Raw genomic sequence first — 21,261 nt, 5'->3', positions numbered from 1 at the left:
GGGGGAGGGGGGTTGTTGGTAGTTTGTTGGGGGTTGGGTTGTTTTGGTTCTTTTTAATTTGGGTTTTTTTTACAAAATGTATAGAAAAGCAACTATAATCGTATAGAGAAAAATTGAAGTTACTGGTTATTGAATAGTACTTGAATTTGAGTGTTTAAAGCTACAGTATATGCAGAATATACAACTCAAATAACTTCCACCAAGTCTTTAATATGTAATATTTTGTGGGTTCCAGACACCTTAAGGGTTAATAATCACAAAACACCATTTTCCCCTCTAATACTTTCCTTTCCATTCTTTGGTCTTCATGCAGAAAAACGTCATCTGTTACAAATTAAACAGCTCAAAAACTATAAGCACCAAACTGTTCTTTTTTTTTTTTTATATAGAGAGCATATTTATCTGGAAACCACTGAAATGCATAATCAGTTCTAAATGGCCACAAAACCTCATTTTCCCACACAGAATTACTATGTTGAATTTAAATAATATAGTACAGGTTAAAAAGTATCTTTATTTTAAAAACATCTTTTCACAAAAGAAAAGAAAAAAAGTCAACAAAATAGTAAAGATAATCTATCAGCCTTTATTTGAGACAAAAACGGGGATGGCTCAATGGAGTGAATATGGGAAGTGATAATATAAAACATGAGGGAAGGATGGTCAAGTTGCATGCAGAGTAGTCAAACAGGATCAGTCGGTAAAAGACTAGTTAGACTGAAGCTAGCTAGGAAGATGCTTACAATAGAAAAGTAATAGGAAACGGAACAAAACAAAACAGAACACCACCAAAAAAAATCCACAACCCCCCCCCCACACACACACCATCTGCAGAATCTGCTCTGAGTGATAGCTTTCCATTAATCTCTTCAGTTTTAAATGAATTAACTGAATTCAAGATTAATAGGAAAAGTTTCTCAGAATAGTGCCTTAGATTACTTATAACAACCTGTGCTAGTACAGAACCTCACTGACATTTGTCTACCTTCTGAAGGAGCATCCAAACCATTTACAGGGAAGCATAAAAAAAAAAAGTTTGCCTTCAGGATCTTACAGAAAAACTGTCTTGATACCGTAACCCTTTCTCCTGTGTATGAGTTGCTTAGGCAACAAAGACAAAAATGTAGTTTGCTTTCAACCACTCTCCCATGCAAACATTTCTGGGGAGAGGGAGGTCTTTCTTGTTCGTTACTAAAACAAGCAAGAAAATGTCACTTAAATGCCTTACTAGCATCATTTAAGAAAAGAAAAGAATGGCAAAAAATTCCAAACCATCTGAATTGGCACAATCTCATTGGGAATGAACAGAGACATTTCTCCCCCTCCTTCCCCCACTCCCTCACCCCGCACACTTAAATAGATTGTCTTAATGTCACTTGGACATGGATGAACTGTCTCCATTTATTGAAAGAGGGATCCACCAACTGAACTAACATTTATACAAGTCTATTTCTTTACACTTCAAAAGAAAGCCAGGAGATAGAGATAATAGAAACACAAAAAGCTTTAGCACAATTGGTTTTTGAAAGTTAGTGGAGTAGTTCAGGTTTCCTTTGGGTTGGCAGAAAATTTGAGATGTCTTGAAACATGGGGCTCTGTGCAGCTCCTACATGTCAGCAAGAATTGTTCTATTTAAACTTGTCTTAATATGTTTGTAGATTTAAACAAGATTTGCTTATAGAACTGTAGGCACAAATTTTACCTTGTGTTAAATGTGTGGAAATTTTGCCATGCTTCAAAGAAGGCTGAACAATTTGGAAACTATCCAATGTTTACAGGTATAAGATACCAAAAAGTAAATGCAGACATCCCTACATAAGACAAGCTTGTTAAGATTTATCAGTAGATAAACATATGCTACCTAAGAAGGTGAATAAGGGTGAGAGAATAGCTTCAGCTTGAATTTTATTGCGAAATTTTATTAACTTTAGATACGTTAAAACAGAATTCAGCAAGATGGTTTTATAAAAAATAAATGTACTGCAAGGACTGTCAGGAATTTAAAGAAGTATACATTCATTATTAACAATATTTGACTTTCTACATCTCTATTTTATATACTGTCCCATTGTTCCTTGTTCTCTGTCAGTCTTATCCATGTTTTAGTTTCATGCTCATGCAGTCCATAGCACAGTGCAGCCCCTGTCCATGAACAAAACTACTAGGCATAATAATACAAATAATTAATCATCATCATAAGGAAACAACCAAAGATGTTTTCCAACTAACTACATACTAACAAGAAAATACTGTGTTAATAAATCTGCTAAAGGCAACTTTGAAGTGCCTCTGTTGGGTGGAAGCTTGTTATATCAGCTACATGCCACCCGATAGATAGGTCACTATCCAGTAGACTTAAAAAAATAGCATGCACTGACATGAAGCCAAAACCAGATTTTACTGTGAATGGGTTATTTTCATGATCTTTGTGGAAAGTGATTTGGAACTATATTTCAAGTGGACAAGAAAACTGTTTCATGTGAAACATACATAACAGTAACACAAGTGAGTTATTTTAAGCATATTAACTCATGCTAATTCAGTAAGATATATATTTTGCAGGTAAATGGTGCAATACATATTACAAAATATATATCGCGATAAAAAATAAAGATATTTATAAGAGAACTTTTTACTCATTAGAAGTCCATGAACCCCAATTATAAACTACTTGCAACTGTAAAACTAAAGTATGCTTGCAGAATCAGGCCTTAGGTATATTAAATTTAGTTTTAATATACTATGTAAGAGCTTGGTTTATATTCTGATCACAAGTCACATAAAAGCAAAGAGAAATATTAATGCTAAGTCGCCAGTTATCCACTATTTCAGAAGCATTATGAGTCTCACTCCAAATTCTAAGGATCATAAACATTTATTTTTGTACTGGGTTATATAAGTTTCATATAAAGCTTTAACTGACAGAAACTGATAAAGTACCATATTTCTTAGATACAATTGTGTTCTTTCAATATAGTATAGAAATAAAATAATTAAAACGCAAACATACACAATTATTTGTTTTCATAGACATCTATATAAAATAATTTTATACAGATGTCTCTATGAAAACAAATAATTGTGTATGTTTGCATCTAGTATAACATATCCTAGAAAGAAAAAATAAGTGGTATATGAACAAACACTACGCACCATGGTTCAGCACTGATAGGCCAATTATTCTTACATAGTTAATGTGTAGCCAAATCCCCACTATGAAAAGGTACCCTATAGTCTTCACCTAATCTAAAATACAGCCAAATCTGCACCAAAAACGGATTTCAGGCCAGTAGTGTCAGCCTGGGTTAGTCCTAGGTAATAAGTCAATTCACTCCTCATCCTAGTGGCTGGTTATATAGCTATTCCCTTTGTGACTGAACAAGGTTATCACAGTGTAAAGTGGTAAATTGAAGCAATAGTTTAGAGGGCTCTAGAAATCTAACATCTGCCCTTAGCTGGAATAAACTGTTTCTACATTTTTTGACAATTTTCAGAGTTCTGTTCTTGTGAATACAGAAAGCCTCTGAAACTTAAGACGTTTCCCCTTTAATAAGCAGAATATAAAATATTAGTAAATAACAAGAAGAAATTTCTCCTGTCCAAATGATGTCTTATAATACATGCATAAAAGTCCTCTAAGCAAATTTTGGTGCAGTATTTAAAGTGGAACCAAGTCAGCTGGGGCCATGAGACTGGTCTCTCTTCTATCTGCTTCTCCTACATTTTTTAAATACTGTTCTTCTTCTAAAAATCTAATTTTATAACATGTGATCCCCAGGACTCACATACAGGGAATGCAAGGAAAGACATTTACTGCATGCCTGTTATAGAATCTCCTGGGTTTTTTGGGAGGTGCAGGGGGGGTTAAGAGACAGTCTGGCAGGCTTTTTAATCTAGAACTACACTTGAAAAGTTTAAGTGATGTTTTTTTCTTTAAATAGCAATTTGCTTTTACTATTTCTATCAATTTATTTTTTAAAAGCTCTGTTGGTTCTATATTTCTCTAAGGAAAAAAGTAAAGATGTTCCTAAATAAACAGCACTGCACTATTCAGAGACAAAAAGAAAAGATTAACGAGGACTTCCATCAACATCTGTTTTTCTCATTCACCCTATTCTCTTCTAAACAATCTGCATTAATCATTTAACAAAAATAATTTGTTAAAGAAACCATAAGATGTACTATGGTAAGTAATCTATCCTGAATTCTATCCCCATTTCGCTGAAGAGCTGCTACTTTAAACTAGTCACTAGTGTCAATCTGTACTAGCATTCAGATGTCTGAAATTACTTGGTAGGACTCTATGAAAAGGCAAAGTTCCCAGAAATCACCTGTCCAGGGACTGAAAAAACGTTATTTAACTGAGATGACTTGCTATCAATGGTAGCCTAAAACTACTTGTTCTATATATGGAGAGTTTTGAGTTCTCAGCTAAACCAAGAAGTTGCCTAACTAGTGTAGCGTTTCACACATATTTCACTATTATTTAATTCTTCAGCCTGGAGAAATTCAATTTACTCTCTCATTTGCCAATATATTATTCCACAGGTACCTTTATAGAAATGAACAAATCAAAATTTAAATCAGCTATTTAGCAGAAAAATTATTTCCTTGCTAGTGAAGTGCTCAGTTGAAGTGAGGTACCTGGATATATATATTTTAACATTACTAGCCAAATCCAATTAAGACTTCTACACATAGATGTGTGATTTTTGCTCATGTGTATAACCGCTTGTAGAATTACTCTTTGGGGTCCTGGTTTTGAAAATCTGTTGAGCACCACGTGAGATGTGCTCCAAGCCCTTAACTTCCATTGTCTTCAAAGGGCTCTGAAGATACTGAGCAATACACTAGACGTTCTTTGTACTTTTTGCGCCACAAATTCAGCCCAGCTCCCTCCGTAAATGCTATCCCCTACTCTGCCCAATCTGCTGTTGTGCTCTCTGCTTCCCATCCTATGCCCCCTGCCTGATCTGCTGCTCTGCTTTCTGCTTCTTGCCTGGTCTGTTCCTGTTCTTACTGCCCCCTCCCCAGTCTGCAGCATACCACACAGAGGCTGCCCATTCCATTTTGCTCTGATATATACATATATAAAAGCAAGAATTCTAGATTCACTTTCTATTTATCCCAATTAAAAATATATTTAGGAAACAACATATAGTGTGCGTCTCTCAATTGGTCAACTATTCTCAAGGGCTTTTTTTTTCCTCCTTTAAATTTAAGAGATTTCTTTGCAATGTCTCTGGCTTACAGAAGGTACTTGTAGTGTACAAGGAAGTAAACAATTAGCCTTAAAGGTCATTATAAATACTTAAATATATAAACTTAACTTCCTCCTCATTCCCATTTCTTTGTTGGTCCCCTTGATGGTGTCTCACACATCTATTTACAGTTTCTGCAGCATATGATGCCCTTAAAGGGTTCCCTAAAGCAAAACCGAACTAATATTGGTCAGTGTTCCAGCAACATATACTCACTGTCTGTAGTTTTCCTTCCAGCTAGGGGGGAGGGGGGGGGAGAAACTGTTTAAAAAGCAAAACCCCTTAGTCTGATATAGCAAAAAACACCAACCCCAAACTTCTCTTAACTTTAGATGTGATTCCTGACTTAATAGGTGACACTTCAAATAAAGCTGAAGTCTCTCATGAAAAAGTTTTTCTATTACTAAACTCCTGGGGGATTAAGTCACTGGGACAACAATGAGGTCTCTATCTTGATAGGGGAAAAAAACCATTATGTGGACTAATGATCCACTGGTTTCCCCCCCAGAACACATCTTAAACAGACAAAAGTGTTCAGCTACAATAAGGAATTTTGATAGCTGTCTTTTGCCCCCACAAACTGTATGAATTCCTCATAGACAAAACATTTCTATAACAAACTTATGTCACTAGGTTCCAAGTAGGAGAATTAGAGATGTTTCTATTTCTTGCAAAACTTAGATCCTGTTATTCTAGCCTTTGTGCATGGTTATACTTCCAGGCATGAAGTGCTATTAAAGCATGCTGCACTTGGCATCTCTTATTACTGAAGCAGAAGGCAATGCAATCTTGTGTAAGTCTAATAATGCCGTATTCATTTTGCTTCTGTGGCTTGAAGCCAACTTATTAATATTCACTTTTAGAATACAGAGCCGAGATATTTCATTTATTTTAAGAATTTACAATTATTTTGGTATGATTCTGTTAGCTGCTGCTCCCAATTTCTTCTTCTGTTTCTTTCAGCTGAAGTGAATCTGGTATAGGACTTTAAAGAAACTGAATTCAGAACTGAAGCATCAAAAGATTGCTACTGGCTACTAGAAGAAAGAAAAATGCAGGCAGAACAAAATGAATTTAAAATGTTACAAATGAAAACGAAAATTAGCTTTCTGTGAACAGTGAAAATTCAGTCTACGGAAGCTTTCATTTGATTTTTTCCTGCCCAAGCCAAGCAGATTAGATACCTGTTGCAACAAACTGTTCATTACCTCTATAAATTAATAAGCAAAAAAAAAAAAAAAATTACTGTTACATATACATCTTTTCTTCTCTCATTTTGTATTTTTACCTCCCATATATTTCTAAACTCCAATAAAGACATTTTAATGAATATTTTAAAAGCAACAACATAAAACAACATTTTAGAACTGTGATAGGGCACCTTTAAGTGGAAAAGACATAAAATAGAAAAAAAATGAAAGCCCTACTTCCTACTTCTGTATTTTAACTGTTTTTCAAAACTAGCTCCTCCATTCTGGCAAGGGAAATCAATTTTCACACTAAACAATAATTATCCAAACTGTTTAGCTGTATATTAAAAAAAATATCAGCATCCAAAATGCTCAAAGTTAACTTTTACTCTCCTTATTTTGCTAAGGGGGTGAACAATATTTTCCTCTCTTCTCTACAGAGGTTTGGCTTTTCGATGAAAAGAAGATTCCACTCAAGAACGAAGACATCGTGGAAATATATACAAATAGTTAGCACCTCATAAAACCCTAGAAGATTAAGGGGTACTCTTCAGGGAGTCTGTTTTCAACAAGATATTCCCTCTCAACAGGGGGATGTTTAAAGCTGATTCAGGTAAAACTAGATGTTTGAATACTCTTTCAAGAATTCTTGTATGCCGTGATATCTACATGGACATTACTGATATATTTGAGAAAAATGTGCTTGTCAATCAAGCCCCAGGCTCAAGCATTAGAGAAGAATAAATGTTTAAAGAAACAGATATTTAATTAAGGGACTTTTATAAAATAGTTTAAGCTTCCATTAGTTTTGAGAGAATTTTTTTTAACCATATTCAATTTTCCTGAGTTGTGTGTAGACATTTGGCCTATAAATTCAGAGCATTTTTACATTAAGAGATCCTTACATACGCTGCATATGTGATAAGCTCACAATCTATAGAAGCACTGCAAATTACACTAAAACACTTGTTAAAATCTTTCAGTGACAGAGTTATCTGCTTCAGTGGATGAGTGATATTAAAGGGAGAATGTGCACTACAAATAACCTAAAAGAAATTTAAAGTATTTTGGATGCTACACTTAGCCCAAACTTCCCTGTGACTATTAGTACCACACACACACACACACACACACACACACACACACACACACACACATATATATATATAGGAACATTCAAAATGAATGGGGGGGGGCAGTGCGTGTGTGTGTGCGCGCACTTTCCTATTCTTTTAAAGTGTTCCTTTCCCCTGTTATTGTGTAAAAGAACACCCAGAACACCAGAGGGGATGAAACTGCTTATACAACAGATAATACATGACATAATTTTAAAAACAGTTCATACTCAAGCTATATTAGGCTTCATATGGAAAAGGGAAACAAGCAGAAAATTTAAGGAGATGGGGTTCCTTTCAGTTTCATTTGCACAAGTCTGAAATGTACAGCACTGATTTTAATGAAATATTTGCAATTTTATTTCCATCAAGCCAGCAGACAGGAGTAAAATAGATGTTTCAACTGCAGCTTTTAGTTTTGTTAGAACATATTCAAATCACCTGGTATCATTTATGTAATTTGTCATTTATTTGTGCTCAAGGACAGTATTAGAGAGAAGACTTACCCATCAAAATAAAGTAATAAAAATCACTCCCATTGTCTAAACACCGCATTTTGATATCCTTACATCAGATGATATATTAAATGTTTTTAATGTCTGTTTTGTTTTTATACAAATCATTTGGACTCTCACAGCTAACTTAGAATGAGGCAGGTCACACTTAATTGATTCCTGTTAGGGAGGTATCCTAAAACTCCTGAGCAATCTAAAAGCAACATGCATATTAAAATAACAGAGTAGGTGTTTCATCTGAAATGCACATGAAATATAAATAGATAACTTACCTTCTGTACACTGTAGGAAGCTAATTATGAGAAGAAACCAAAAACTTTGCATTCTGCAACCAGAAGACACCATTATTGATCCCTTTAAGTATTTTCTTTGTATTCCTTAATGAATCCAGTTATAAATGCCCAGCATCATCGAAGCCAGTGGTTTGCATCACTGATCTTCATACCTGGAAAAGAAGAGTCAGGGGAGGGGAAGGGAGAAAAAAGTCCATCAATAACTACTTACTTTCAAATTTAAAAAACACAACAAATATATAAATAAACAAAACATGCACATAGGATATGAAATTTTAGTTGATGTCAGTAAAAAAAAATCTTAACGAAAACAGAGCTGGTAGGTGTGTTGGATCTGAGACCTCAAGGTCAGTGATCAAATCCAACAAAACAAAATGCAATGAATTTTAAAGTGTGAATGTAATTAGTCTGCTTGAGCACAGACACTCTGAAGATAAGAAAATGAATTTACAGATTAGAGTTAAACGACACTATACCTTGCACAACACAGACCCAAAAAACCAGATACATGTGCAGCAAAAGATACAGCTCAACAAAAACATTTTGCAAGAAATTCTCTGCGGGACTTCTCTTGCCATGGCTCCCTTTTACTCCGTTGCCCATAGTAGTGCCACCTTTTATATTATACATAATTCTGCCTCCTTGGACAAAAAGCAAAAGCAGCAACATCGCCATTAAAATAACCATTTGCTGGAGAAGCGCCAGCTCTGTTGATTACAAGATCAAGGTGAAAAACTTAGAGTTGTATACACATCATTAGCATGTATCTGCAGTGATACATAATGACTATTACATTTGCCCAGCTCAAAGTTGGTGTTACTGAATTAGGCTTACTTAGGGTGGGACAGAGCCTTCCTTCTTTGACCAGCCACCTGAATACCAGGTACATCTTTTTTTTCATAGCTAACTGCATAAGCTATGAAATGCTCCAATCAACCTTGTTAGAAAGTTAAAGAAGAAAAATACTGGGGTGAACCTGAAGCTGAGATTCCAGTATGAATGGGTTGAAGAACTACACCTCAGAACATATGAGTACTAATGTATACCTGAAGAATTTCACTTAGACAGAGATCAAACAGTGGAGTTTCCTCAGTTAGACAGGATCATATTTTCAAACTTGGGGAGCTGATTTTCTAAAACTCCACACACCACATGTCCTTTCTCTTCTCTCCTAGGTACATAGGAAGCTGAAGCTGAAAGCAGCAAAATCACTGAAGCCAATCAAAGGGTGACAACTAGTGCACCCAGCGTGTCATGGTCTGTTTGAAACCAGTCACGAGTTGTCCGTGGGTAGTGAATGACTGGATTGTCAGAAGTTTGTAAAAGACAAAGAACGAGATCCTTGATACAGTGACGTTGATTCAAAGTCACTATATAAATACTTATTAATGACTGTGATACTACTCAGTGGAAATGCAGTGAGCCAGTTTTAGCTCAAAGCCATTACAGGAGGCAATGAATCTGGGTATATTTAGGGCTTGAAATAATCTATTTATTTGATTTTTAAAGAGAAGTGGAAAATTATCCCTAGCAAGTATAAAAGCCACATGCCAATAATTTCTGCAAATTTCAGACTTTATTTAAAAAAAAACCCTAATCTTTACAGGTTGAGAATACTAATCAAATTAATGTTTTCTTCCAAATTCTGTAGATAGTCTGTATTAAATGCATTGGATGTTGCTGCTGAAAAGCAGCACTAATAAATATTCTGCTTTGTCAAACAGTAGAACTGGTACAATTTTTCTCCATTTCAGAAACAGACAGAGTTTTGCAGACAGCTGTGCATCCCTCGGCAAAATACTGCCGCTGCTCATCCACAAGACCTGTACACTTGCATTGGTTCCGAGTACAGGAAGATAATGAAACTACAGCATGACACAAATTATATTACTAGTCAAGTATACTGCTTTATTGTGGAGGTGGCATTAATGGCAATGCCACTTCACAGCTGGAATGTTTCCCACATACCTCTTAGAGGATGCAAGATTTGTGCAGTCTCACATACAAGGAAATGAAGGAAAGCTAGAATTCTGAGCTTGCAGCAAAGAAGGCTCTTTTGCTGCAATTTGCAAATAAAGTTGACAACGACTCCTCACGCACAGCAGCAGGACCATCAAATATGTTTCAACAAAGAACAGCTATGAGTGCCTCTGCAATGGAAAAGTGCAGGACAAACGCAGGGTAGCTCCTCCCTGGCAGAAGCCCCAGTACCTAAGATGAAAGTTCCATCATCAATTAATCTAGTGGTGATACGCAGCTGCTGCAGGAGTATCTTTAAGCAGACACAGAGAGGAGTCATATTTCGTCTCCGAGTCCTTCAGCCTGAGCTGGGAGGTTTCTACATATTGAAAAATCTAAAATCCACATAGCAATCTTATTTTCAGCTGCAATACTTTCTAAGGAGTTCCTGCTGCATAGAGACCCAAGCACTGCTACAAAGTTATCTAAAAAATTGGGGACTGTCCCACAGAAAGCCCAAAGATAATGCAGATTTATTTCTTACATGATGGACCCAAAAGGCAAATCCCTGAACTATTTCACAGACTATAGACTGCTCAATATGATTTGAACAAGCAATTAAAATAATTTGAGAGACTGGATGAGGCACAATAATGGCTACAAGTGAAATTAAGTCACCCTTTTGATTGCTCCCCGGATGTCCAGAGGATTCCGACTTCCTGAGATTTAGTTTTAATGGCTTTTTTTAATTTCCATAACATAATACTGACTGCTTAGCTAAATGCACAGATTTTCAGAAGTTTCTGTCTCCCTTACTCTGTACTTTGTCACTCTTCACCTCGGCACGTTCTTATTGGTGAGGAACAAGGAAAGAATCAGAGCACTGTTAGAGATTGATGATCACTTTCTAGGAAACAGCTGTCAAGATAGGGGAAGCAATGGCAAAGATAAAAATAACAAGAGTGAAATAGAGAGAGTTATTAGACAGGCTTATTTAATATATCCTAATGTCCAATAATAGTTTTGGAAATGGTTTGAAGGTGTTTCTAGGATACCACAGAAAACAATTCTCCAGTTGAGGATACAAAAAAAAGAAACGTTTATACTGTTCTAGTGTAGGGTGAAATAAAATTTGACTCGATCTGCTGCCAAGAATGTCAAAGGGAACTAATCAGGTAACTATCAAATTATCAAGAAAATGTTTCCAAAAGGCCAGAGAATAATTCAAATGCAGCTTGAAAACTAATCCAGGAGATTGCCGTTTTGTTTTAAATAAAAAATAACAGCAACTTTTCAATGAGCAAGTTTTAATGAAAGCCCAAATACTTGATAAAAGACATTCAGCTCAAATTTAAAAACATTCCAATTCTGAATCGACTGTTCAGCAGCACAGCAAAACTAATCCTGAAAAAAATGTTGCCCCAGACACAAGCTGGAGCCAAAGGACACTTGTAGGTATAAATGTTGCTGTCAGCCTTGTCTTTCTGACCATGTAATTGCCAGAGATAGGGAGACAGTCATCAGAATCTCACAACAACAACAAAATCCAAACACAAACAAACAAGACAGGAAAAGCCATATTAAGTTACCTCTTTGCAAACAGAAAAGTAGATCATAGCAAATGGATATCCTGTGCAAATAACTTGTTTCCCCTCAGACTTTAATAAACCTTTTCTCTGGATCACAGACGGCTTAGGCCTGAGAGTGGAGGAGAGAGACTCCCTAGAGCAAAAGGCTGCTAGAATTTCAGAATGCAACAAAAGCTGCCCGGAAAACTTCAGCTGTAACTTAAATCCCTACCTCTGAGCTATATTGTGGTCTCTCACAGAAAAGCCTGAGCTGGAAACTGAGAGGTTCACCTTGTGAAGTTGCCTTTGCATATTTTTTGTTGAAGGAGGGTTGAACAGGAGCAGTAAAAGGGATTTGAGCATTCAAACATGTGCAGAGCAAAGGTACTTGTAATTTCTTAGATCTCTGTGAGAGCTCTGGTCCAAGCCCTGCATATCCAAAAATCTCTCCATTGCTCCTCTGTACTGCTGTAACTTCCTACCCTAGCTTCATTGCTCCTGCAAAACATGTACTACTGTTGCTAACTCTCCCCACCAATGATGATCGGTAGCTTCCCAGAGACAAGAAACACCACTTCAAATATGGATCCTGAAATTGCTAGGCCAGGAGGTGAACATTTGTCTGAGAGGCCTTATGCTTTAGAGCCTCTACCCACAAATTTTCTTGGAGCCAAACGCTAATGGTTTTTTTAGAGGTCCTAGATACCAAACACTTCTCTCTCTCTCCTCCCTTTTCCTGTTCCATCAGGCTTTACAACCACTTAAAACACTGGGGAGCAGAGGAGCTGTATACAAATAAGGTGTTTGTTTTTGGGGGGGGGGTTGATGAACAGCTTTCAAGACTCCTAATACTGATCTAAGCTAGTACTCTGCAGATATATCAACCACCTCTTTACATACTGCAATTAAGTCACAGTATCCCTATAAAGGCAAATAAGAATTAAACCAGCTTTACAGATGGATAGAGTGAAATGCAAAAAGGAAAAATGAATTAACCAAGGTCATACACTGCACAGTCAAAGATTAGGAGCAGAATCCTAGAGGCACTAGGGTTACATGCACTACACTGGCCTGCATACAACTGTCATCACCTTCTGTAACTCAATCTATGAACTAAAAATAATAAGATACCCAAGAAGTGTGGGGAAGCAAGGATGAGCAGAGACACATTTACAGAATGTAATACACTACCTAGTCTCCACCAAAACCTTGTGTCCATAATCTTTCCAGTCAAAAGGTTAACAGTTTTAGAAAAATGACTGTTAAATATCGTATAATTATGTCATGTAAAAATCCAATTAAGGCACTGCTCCTACTGAAACCTCCCTCTAAGCTTCACTAGTGAAATATTGGAACGTGACTTGATATTGTTTATGATCTAACAGCCTCTGTTTTACACTTTGCTTACAATGTAAGAGGTAGGTATCATTTTCAATATGTAACTTATTTACATTTACTAAATACTGTACACTTGAATATTCAGAAAATGCCTAAACCATAACACACCAACTACAGAAACTTCCTCAGCCTGATGAAGTGTTTTTAAACCCAAAAGCTTGCTTAAATACTTTTTTCCAGCTATTTAAGTTGGTCTAATAAAAGATATCAGATTCACCCCAAGAACCTTGTCTGCCTGTGTCCTTAGAGCAACACAGCTACAATCTACACCCCCTAAACCAGAAGAAGGTGATTTAAATGGAAAAATGTTTTACATTAATGATAGATAAGGTATATCAAATCTTTTTTTATTTGCAAGGCTTTGTTAAACTAGGAGACAAATAATATGCAGCTCTCCTGTAATTGGAATTGCTTTAAATACTATGGTAAGTGGTCAACCTATAATTGGTTTCCAATTTAAAAACTTGTTAACTGAAGAAGGACACGAAAAAGGAAGGCTAAATCTTCTCTAAAATTAGTTAACAAATACTAATATTCCATTAAAAACATTGCAACCTTAAAGATACACCCCCACCCCCCAAAGTCTTAACTGGAGTTCTTTACTAAGCAATCCCCATTAATTAACACTTTGAACACTGATTTCTAAAAACCAAACATCTCCGAGCAATACAGAAGGAATGCAGTTCTAGGGAAGGGAACAGCACAGTAAGAACAAGACCTGACCAAGGTCACCCAGTCTTACAATAAAAAAGTAATTTCTATGCACTCAGCTTAATTTCTATCACTCTGAAGTGATACATCAATGCTTTTGCAAAGCCTGAAACAGTGTGGAGTAAATATACATGTATCCTAAATCTAACCCAAAGCAAAGATCACAAACATCAGCTCCTGTGGCCTCGATCCTCTGTTAATTGCTACAGCACAACCTCACAAAGCAGGATCTACCCACCTTGCAAGTAGCAATGCTTAAAACAATACTTAATAGTTTAACGTTACAATTTAGCCCAACAATAGGTATCTCCGTTATTCACAGGCCTGCCATTATTCACAGGATATAAGTGGGATTTAATTTTAAAAATATAAAAGGTTTTCATTTTTGATCAGTGTTCCTATTTGGCTTGGCCTCATTATTGTGTTATCAGATTTTTATATACAGTCTATACTGAGTTCCTTTCCTGACAGGCTAGCTTTGCCCCTTCTTGTTAAAACGGGATAAAGCCTGGACACTCTAGGGAGTTTTCATTCAATAAGCCAGCAAAGTAAACCTTTGCTAGTGTTAATCAGAAAAGCTTTTTTAGCTCCAGGCATTCTCCCTTTGCCAAGTTTGTATTTCTCTTTTTTGCCTCTCTCAGATGCTCAGAATCATGAGGGCTGCCCCATACTCATTATATTATTCCTCCATTTCATTTCAGTTGACACGGCATCACTAAGTCACTACACTTCAAACTAAAATAGTTAAGCTTAAGTCTTTTTAACATTTTTGGCCTCAGAGTGTCACTGATTCTTGCTGGTACCCTAATGATAAATCCCTAGTACATGAAGAACAGGAGACGGGAAGAGATTCTTTAAGTCAATTACAACTGTTATCGGCTGTAATATCTTAGTGTCATGCTGAGCATGTTAAATATGCTGATCGCTTTGGACACCAGAGGCACAGTCTGAGGCTGTTTGCCGTTCTCTTCATTAAAGAGTCCTAGGCTGCTGAAAGTGCAAAACAAATAGCTCTCATTTTCAAATCTATGTAGGATAGATTTTATGAACATCAAAAATAAACAAGAAAATAATGAATAGCTATAAAACACATGGAACCACATGACAAACCAAAGAAACAATCAAAGAGCTAAAGAAAATTCAAAGGCTTTTACATCTCACAAAAGGGAAATCCTCAGAATAATCCATTTATTTAAAAAGCTATCATTCCTTTCAGCTGAAAAAAAAACACTAGTCTAATATCAACAAGAGACACTGTAGTCCTGTAAGACAGTAAACTGTTTGCTGACAGTCTTGACAAGGCTTTGCAAAGGCCCATTTTGCTGAAAGATATTATGCCACTTGGTCGAATTCTTTTCTCAACTAGTTGTTTTTCACAGCAAATAATCTGTTTGAAGTAGAGGTAGACAAAAAAAAAAGTTGGGACTGTGATCAAACATGCCTATACCTCAGGAATGGATGTCACGTGATCCTTTAGATAGCTCACAGCAAGAATTTTAACATAGTTGGTATGCGTTATGCCCTTCCCTCACTTGGCATAAGACCAGAGAAAAGTGCTCATATTAAAGAAAAGGGAGGTTCATACATGCCTTTCATAGCTGACAGAAATAAATGACATCAGGCTAGAACCCACGTATCCAACAAAGAGCAAAAAACTACAGTCCAACAAAAGTTTAAAGAACAGACAAAAACTCATATCTTGACCACATTTTGTAATTAGGCTAAATATAATCTTGAGGCCCCAACACTGTAACTGCATTATAACTGGGTCAGGGGCTGACCATGCTCTAACTAACCTGATCCTCCACTGTAAGTAAGTACTGATGTGCCTGTACAGATGCTGGAAGCACACTGTATCTGTGGATTCTTTTTTAGGCATTTGCACATGGATAAATGTTGAATAAATATGTAAAAGTGCTGCCCACTGTCACAGCTTTCTGAAACATGACATTAGAGCTTAATTTTGCCCTTCCATACATTATGTTGGTGAAAAATTTCTACAGAATGCATACAAACATACACAATGTTGTTCACAGTTCTTACTAGGACTGTAAAAAGCAGAAAGTATTCAATTTGGATTCAGCCGATTGGAGGGACAGTGATTTGAAAACAAACCTTATGATGACAGGCTGAGAGCTATGAGTCTCCAGCCTGGAAAAGCGCAGGCTCAGGGGTGATCTGGTGGCCACCTATAAGTTTATCAGGGGTGTGCATCAGGATCTGGGGGAACATCTGTTCACCAGAGCCCCCCAAGGGATGACAAGATTGAATGGTCACAAACTCCTTCAGGACCGTTTCAGGCTGGACATAAAGAAGAACTTCTTTAAAGTCTGAGCCTCCAAGGCCTGTAATAGACTGCCACCGGAGGTGGTTCAAGCACCTACTTTGAACACCTTTACGAGAAATTTGGATTTTTATCTTGCCGGGATCCTATGACCCCTGCTGACTTTTTGCTCCTGGGGCTAGGGGCTGGACTCGATGATCTTCCGAGGTCCCTTCCAGCCCTAATGTCTATGAAATCTATGAAATCAAAGATTAGAATCACTGTCCCGCTTCAATTCAGCCAATTCAGATTCAGAGATTCAGCCACCGAAGCTTTGGACAGCCCTAACAGGGGTATGTTCCCAGGTGATGAGAGAGGGAGGAAATGAGGCTGGGGTGCACCCTGCCCCCCCACCCTCCCGTGCCCACTGACAGTTTTTATTGCAGCTGATGCCAGTCATTCCCGGGGCTGCTGCGGCAGGGGCTAGGGTGACTACAGGCAAACTGCGCCGCGTGCTGCAATGCATCCCGTGCTGCCTGGGGCTCTGCTTGCTGTCATTCTTTCCAGCCCTGTGGTGAGTGGGCGCAGATGGAGCCCGGTGGGGGGCGGCAGGCAAAACATGGTGCTGCCCCAAGAACAGCACCCCTCCCCCTGCCCCTTTCCTAGTCCCAGCCTCACTCCCTCCCTCACCGCCTTGGGAACCTATCCCTATTTGTTAGATTATAAAGTGGGTTCACTTTATGCGAGGGAAACCTGTAGAGCCTACGGCCAAATTGCTGAATCGGGCCTGAATTTCTCCAGATTGATTTGGTGGCTTCCGATTCAATTTGGACCTCTTAACGGGTCTTCCGATTCAATTCGGATTCGGAGATTCAGCTGCCAAATCGGGCCAAATCTCCTCCAAATTGAATTGGCTACTGAAGCTTCACACAGCCCTAGTTCTTAGCACAGTTCCATAAGGGCAGAAAATCATCTTTGGTTATTTCCTTAACTCAGGAAACAACTATAAAAATAAGTGAAAAAATAATACTTTTTAAAAAGCCAGTTGTAATATATTATATAAATACACATACATATTACAGTAGATGTAATTAGTGCCATATCTTGATGCTTAAAGAAGGAATATGGTTCTAATGTTAACATCTGTGAGATCGTGGCCTAATCACTGTGCACCGAGATATGAAACAAAATCAATGATGGCACGTAAATGTAATCTCTTCTGTGTTTGGCTCACTGCACTAAATTCTTGACTCATAAATCATTGTTACTAGCCATTCAGTGAATCAATATTCAGATTCCCTCTTGGTCTATTCATATGACCACTAAATGAAATAATAATGACTCAAGATCTGTCATATATTAGATCATCAAAATTATCCAAAGGATTTCTTGGGAGCAATGAGGTAATCTAGGTGAAAAAACAACAGATGAGCTAGAAAATAAACATAAAAAACTGTAACTAAATGTAGAAAATGGATGGTACAAGAGAGATCACCTACTAAATTCTTTAAAAACTCATCTTTCATTCTGACCTCAAATATTAATATTTACCAAAGAATCACAATAATCCACATTTTACAGGAGACCATTTTTATATTAAGTGTTTTTAATTATACTTTGAAACATGCAGCCCTTCAGCATCTATTTTTTTTTCAAGCACCCCCTTTCTTCCATAAGCTTTCTTTTAAAAGCACCATTAATATTACTATGACCAAAAATCCTCACTTTCTTACTATGCTTGCAGTACCCGAGTGCTCCAAAGGACCACAGATTAATCAACCAAACTAAAGAAACTAAACTTTTAGAGAGCTTTCCATAAAATTATCTTCTCCAAACAGTTTACAAGTCATTTAATTATATAAAAGGTAGTGGAACACCTCTTGGCAGACAAACATGAAAGCTGTTGTACACTCACCAGCATCCTGCATACACTCAGAAGCCATGATGCTATTACTATCGCTAACAGTAATAAGAAAGAACGAGAGAGGAGAAAAATGTTAGTCAGGACAAATGCCTTGCCTTTAAAAGAAACAATCAATAGCATGGGATGTTTAAATTACCGTCAGAGTAAGCAAGAGATTCCACAGAGCAGACTTGTGGTTATAAGGCTGCTCTGAACCTAAAGAACCCTTCAGGGGCTCCACTCTGGATATTAGCAAGAGGAAGTAATGCCTCCTGTCACTCACTGCCAGAAAGCGAATCTTCCAGGTATTCCAGTTCATGCCGCTGCTGTGTTGCATGTTAGAAGGTTTAAAGTTTACAAACAATTAAGCTAACTAAAAGAAAAACCCAAGACACACACATGCTCTTTTTCCATTTTTTTTTCTCAATTCACCTTTGTTTCATAGTCAGTCCATTTTCTTTTTTCCTTTCCCGGTTGGTAAAAACAATCCATCCACACTAACTAAATATTAATGGTAAGCCAGGAAAAGACACTGCTAAAAGTTGCACGTACAGCCTAAACCCTGTTCCTTGTCCATATACATCACTACAATTTCTAATTATGAGACTGAGAACATTTTATATGTTATCATGTATGCTCTTCTCATACAATATACAATGAGTTGTGACAGGTCTGTTTCTCATTAAGAGTCTGGTGCTGCAATAAGTCATACCACTCCCATATTAACTGCTGTAATGATCTACATGCAATTGCATGGGTTGCCTGTACACATCTTACTGCAGGACTGGATCTAAGTTTTTTTGTGCATGTGCGCAACATAATTAGTCATGTAGGCGTGCAAAGAATGACTTTGCTTAGCTGTATAAGGAAGTAAGATGTCAATGATGCATTAGTCTGGTACTGGCACTCTGCGCAGGGATTAAATGGACCCTTTAGAACCACAGTCTGACGTCAGTAGGTGATAACTTAGTCAAAGGAAAAATGCCCTACTGGGAATACCCAAAACTCCTCTTTTCAGCAAAGGCTATTCCTATGTCTAATTTCAAACTTTTATTCCCAGATACTTCTTCAGGTGTAAGTCTCAGTTTGAGCGAGAACTACTTATGTTCATTTTTTCCTTCTAAATAATTTTTGGAAAGTTATCAGCCTGGCAAACATGCACTTTGTGTAAAGTTGAGAGTAACCAAAATAGGATTTTCAATAGAAACATCAACTAAAGCAGTTGATACACTATGAGGTAGAATAATTTCAATTTACACTTTTGTTCTCCCTTACATTTTATGTGCTATAAGCTCTCCCCCTCTGGCAAGGGTACTAGAATCAAATATTTTTAAAAGATTTAAGCGCTTCAGAGGGGGAGGGAAATGAAGTGCCAATATTTCCTACTAAGTGCCAACACTATGGACCACAAAAGTTTGACTAATGCCATAGCACATACAATGAGGATTTGAGACAAACATGAGAGAGACCACTGTAAAACGAGTTATTTGATAAGGTGGCACGGTAAAATAAATCTCAAACATCGGAGTTGCTAAAACTACTACATCTGAATGTGTTCTCTAAAACCTTTTCTGGAAATCTACACAGAAGTAGATTTGAATTCTTAGAATATTAATTTATCTCTGCTTACAACAGATACAATTCAGGAAATACTCCAGCCTCAGTTTAACACATCTTCCAAAACCTGATGCAGCTGTTAATAAAGTAATCCCTAATGTCACCAATATATTTAGAGTTTAAATATTTTGATTTATGGTAATTATGCCTGGACATGACCGCACTGACTTTGAAATCCATTTTTTTCTATCCAAGCTTTTTGTGGTCTAACTTCTCAGCTATGTAAAAGGCTAAAGCTTCAAGGCCTGGAACTGAGAGACAAGTAATATGTTACCATTTTAAAATACATATTGTCTACTTGTGAAAATATTATTTGCAAATACTTAATAGTCAACAATGTAATTCAGAAGTGATAAATGTGCCCCTTTTAAGAACAAAAGAAGTCTGAATATATCTATCAACATTAGTTGCAAGTGAAAAGAGTAGTGGAGGTTACACAATTTTAATAAGAGCATTATATTATGGTAGTAATAATCTAGGTATTTTACTGGAAGTGAAGTGGATTACTGTAAATGAAATTTTAAAATGTCCTTTCCATTTTACAGATAACACAAAATGACTCTTTTCATGTCTCCAGCGATAAGGATACATTTGCCACACATTTAAATAGTGCCTTCACCCTATCCAACCCCGTTCATGAATTAATAATTTAGTGACATTAATACAAGAAGATAAATGATAAAGAGGTTACAACACAAGGACCAACAGTACACATATACTTCTTTTAGAACAGCTAATACCTCTCTGACAATTACAGTTAGAACTTTTTAGCAGTTTTCAATGGCATTTTTACAATCTAAACAGCAGCTTATGCACACACAATTTCACACAACTCAAGCTTAATAAATCTCCTGCTGGTCGCAAACAACCATTCTAGGGGATTAAAGTGCAACATCTGCTAACATTAATAAGCATTTTATATACCAATATGTATAAAAGCAGTCTCTACTGAATTATTAGTCTTCTAAAAAAGCTTCTAGTCTGGTTTGGTATAAATTATACCTTTATTGTTCGATGGGTGACTTTAATTTATGACAACAATGAGGTATATTAAAACAACGGTAACTAACAACTTCAAAATTACATACCATCTGAAATTGCCCTTTTTATTGCAGGGCAGCTGTCAAACTGCTTGAAAAAATAAACTGCATATACTCCTGCAAAGTATTTTTTTTTAAAAGTACTTTATAAAAATCTACATGCTAAATACTTTTCAGAAGCTGAAGCTACCAATTACTTTCCAAGGGTTAATTTCTCTAGCATATCTTGCTATTGATCTGCATTCATTTACTGCTTCCATTTTTTTTCCTGTCAGATAACAGTCTTCTTTGGAAAAATCACAATTCTAAAAATAACATTTTAATTAGGATTTTTATATATGTTTTAAAAGGAAGAATTTCACAAATCTTAGTTCTTCTCTATTGAGACATACACATTGGTTTGAGCCAAGAACATAGCTGGCAAATAC

At 36.7% G+C, this 21,261-nt stretch overlaps 1 protein-coding gene across 19 annotated transcripts in view; it reads right to left on the bottom strand.

The window, feature by feature from the left end:
* ADGRL2 (adhesion G protein-coupled receptor L2) overlaps positions 1-21,261 on the bottom strand; it is a 203,627-nt gene that overhangs the window by 161,838 nt on the left and 20,528 nt on the right. For 6 of the 19 annotated variants that reach the window (XR_003093571.1, XM_025201631.1, XM_025201637.1 and 3 more), the window contains exon 2: positions 8,354-8,526. Coding sequence is in view for 5 of the 19 variants with exons in the window: in XM_025201631.1 (XP_025057416.1) it covers positions 8,354-8,426 (73 nt within the window). In the remaining 14 variants the exon portion in view is untranslated. Of the gene's footprint in view, positions 1-8,353; positions 8,527-21,261 lie in introns of those variants that run through there. The other 13 variants (XR_003093569.1, XR_003093570.1, XM_025201641.1 and 10 more) reach the window with 3 other exon arrangements.

Source organism: Alligator sinensis, unplaced genomic scaffold (assembly GCF_000455745.1).
Source record: "Alligator sinensis unplaced genomic scaffold, ASM45574v1 scaffold952_1, whole genome shotgun sequence".
In the NCBI taxonomy this organism is placed as follows: Eukaryota; Metazoa; Chordata; order Crocodylia; family Alligatoridae; genus Alligator; species Alligator sinensis.
Note: the sequence above shows the minus strand (reverse complement) of the source record. Positions and strands in the feature narration are given on the sequence as shown.